At 55.4% G+C, this 1218-nt stretch overlaps 1 protein-coding gene across 1 annotated transcript in view; it reads right to left on the reverse strand.

Moving 5' to 3' along the window:
• FMNL1 (formin-like 1) overlaps positions 1-1218 on the reverse strand; it is a 26511-nt gene that overhangs the window by 14241 nt on the left and 11052 nt on the right. Inside the window, exons 3-4 of the mRNA XM_010832509.1 lie at positions 770-883; positions 6-54 (exon numbers count right to left, since the gene is read on the reverse strand). Coding sequence (XP_010830811.1) covers positions 6-54; positions 770-883 — 163 coding nt within the window. The remainder of the gene's footprint in view (positions 1-5; positions 55-769; positions 884-1218) is intronic.

The raw sequence follows: 1218 nt of genomic DNA on the forward strand, positions 1-1218 counted from the left end.
AGAGATCTCCAATTCCCGGAGCACCTGCGTGGACTCCTGAACTCGCCTCTTAAACTGGGAGCCAAACACAGGGGGACTCTGGTGGGTGGGGCCCGGGCCTCAGCCAACAGGGCCTGCCCGCCCCGACAACTGGCCTTTCACGCTCAGCCGCCCCCACCACCTCCACACAACTGCCTGGCAGAATAAGCATTCTCAGGCCACACGTACTCCCCCTACACACACACACAGGGTGTACGCCACACGGCCATGGGCAGACACAAAAGAGGCACACCAATGCCTCCTTACACACACACACACACATACATGTGGACAAAGGATATGCACACATTCAAACATGAACACCCTGGGTATCCACGCACATGTGCACACCCATACACAAGTACAGGGAGGACACAGACATAAGATACAAATCCACATACAGACACACGAGGTACACACACACACCCCTGTTTAAGGACTCGATACACATACATCCATATGTGGACACAAAAGGGCACACATAATACACACACACACATCCACGCCTGCGCACATAGTGTGCACACGTGTACATATACACTACACAAATACATACAAGTGTATACATCAGAGCACAAACAGGAACTGCAGAGGAACCCATAAAAGTCGACACCCAGGGCACTTGCATACACACCCTCATCCGTGTACCCACACAGGCCTGCAGAAGAGTTCACACGCACAGTTCCTCCAGCTGCCCCAGGGCTTGCAAAGTGCGGGGGAAAGGGACAGAGAGAAAGAGGGGGACAAATACCCCGAGGTTGGGCATCCAGTCTGCTGCTACTTTTCGGCTGACCCCACCGGTTTCCAGGTAGCTCTTCAGCTTCTGGATATAGGCTGCTGGGGGGTTCTTGACTTGAAACCGCTCCTGCAGAGATGGAGTGGGATGTACAGGGTACCAACCAGGGCCACCCCAGGGCAAATGGCCAGCCCTTGTCCCAGAGCCTCTTTCTCAGCTCGGATCCAAGGTCCCAGGCTGTCTTAAACTCCTCCCCCCCAACCTTGAATATCAAAGGCACAAACCCAAACAATCCACCGGGCCACTTTAAGAGATCCCTGGTCCTGAGCCAGGCCATCCCTTCCCTTCATGGTCACAGCCTGGGTGGAGTGTGGAGGGGTCAGTCCTACCACACACCCTACCCTGGCAAGGGAGACTCAGGCAGGCCAGTAGGTGGTACCCTCGCAGCCCACTGCCCTCCCTGG

Source organism: Bison bison, unplaced genomic scaffold, assembly GCF_000754665.1.
Source record: "Bison bison bison isolate TAMUID 2011002044 unplaced genomic scaffold, Bison_UMD1.0 scf7180017861046, whole genome shotgun sequence".
In the NCBI taxonomy this organism is placed as follows: Eukaryota; Metazoa; Chordata; class Mammalia; order Artiodactyla; family Bovidae; genus Bison; species Bison bison.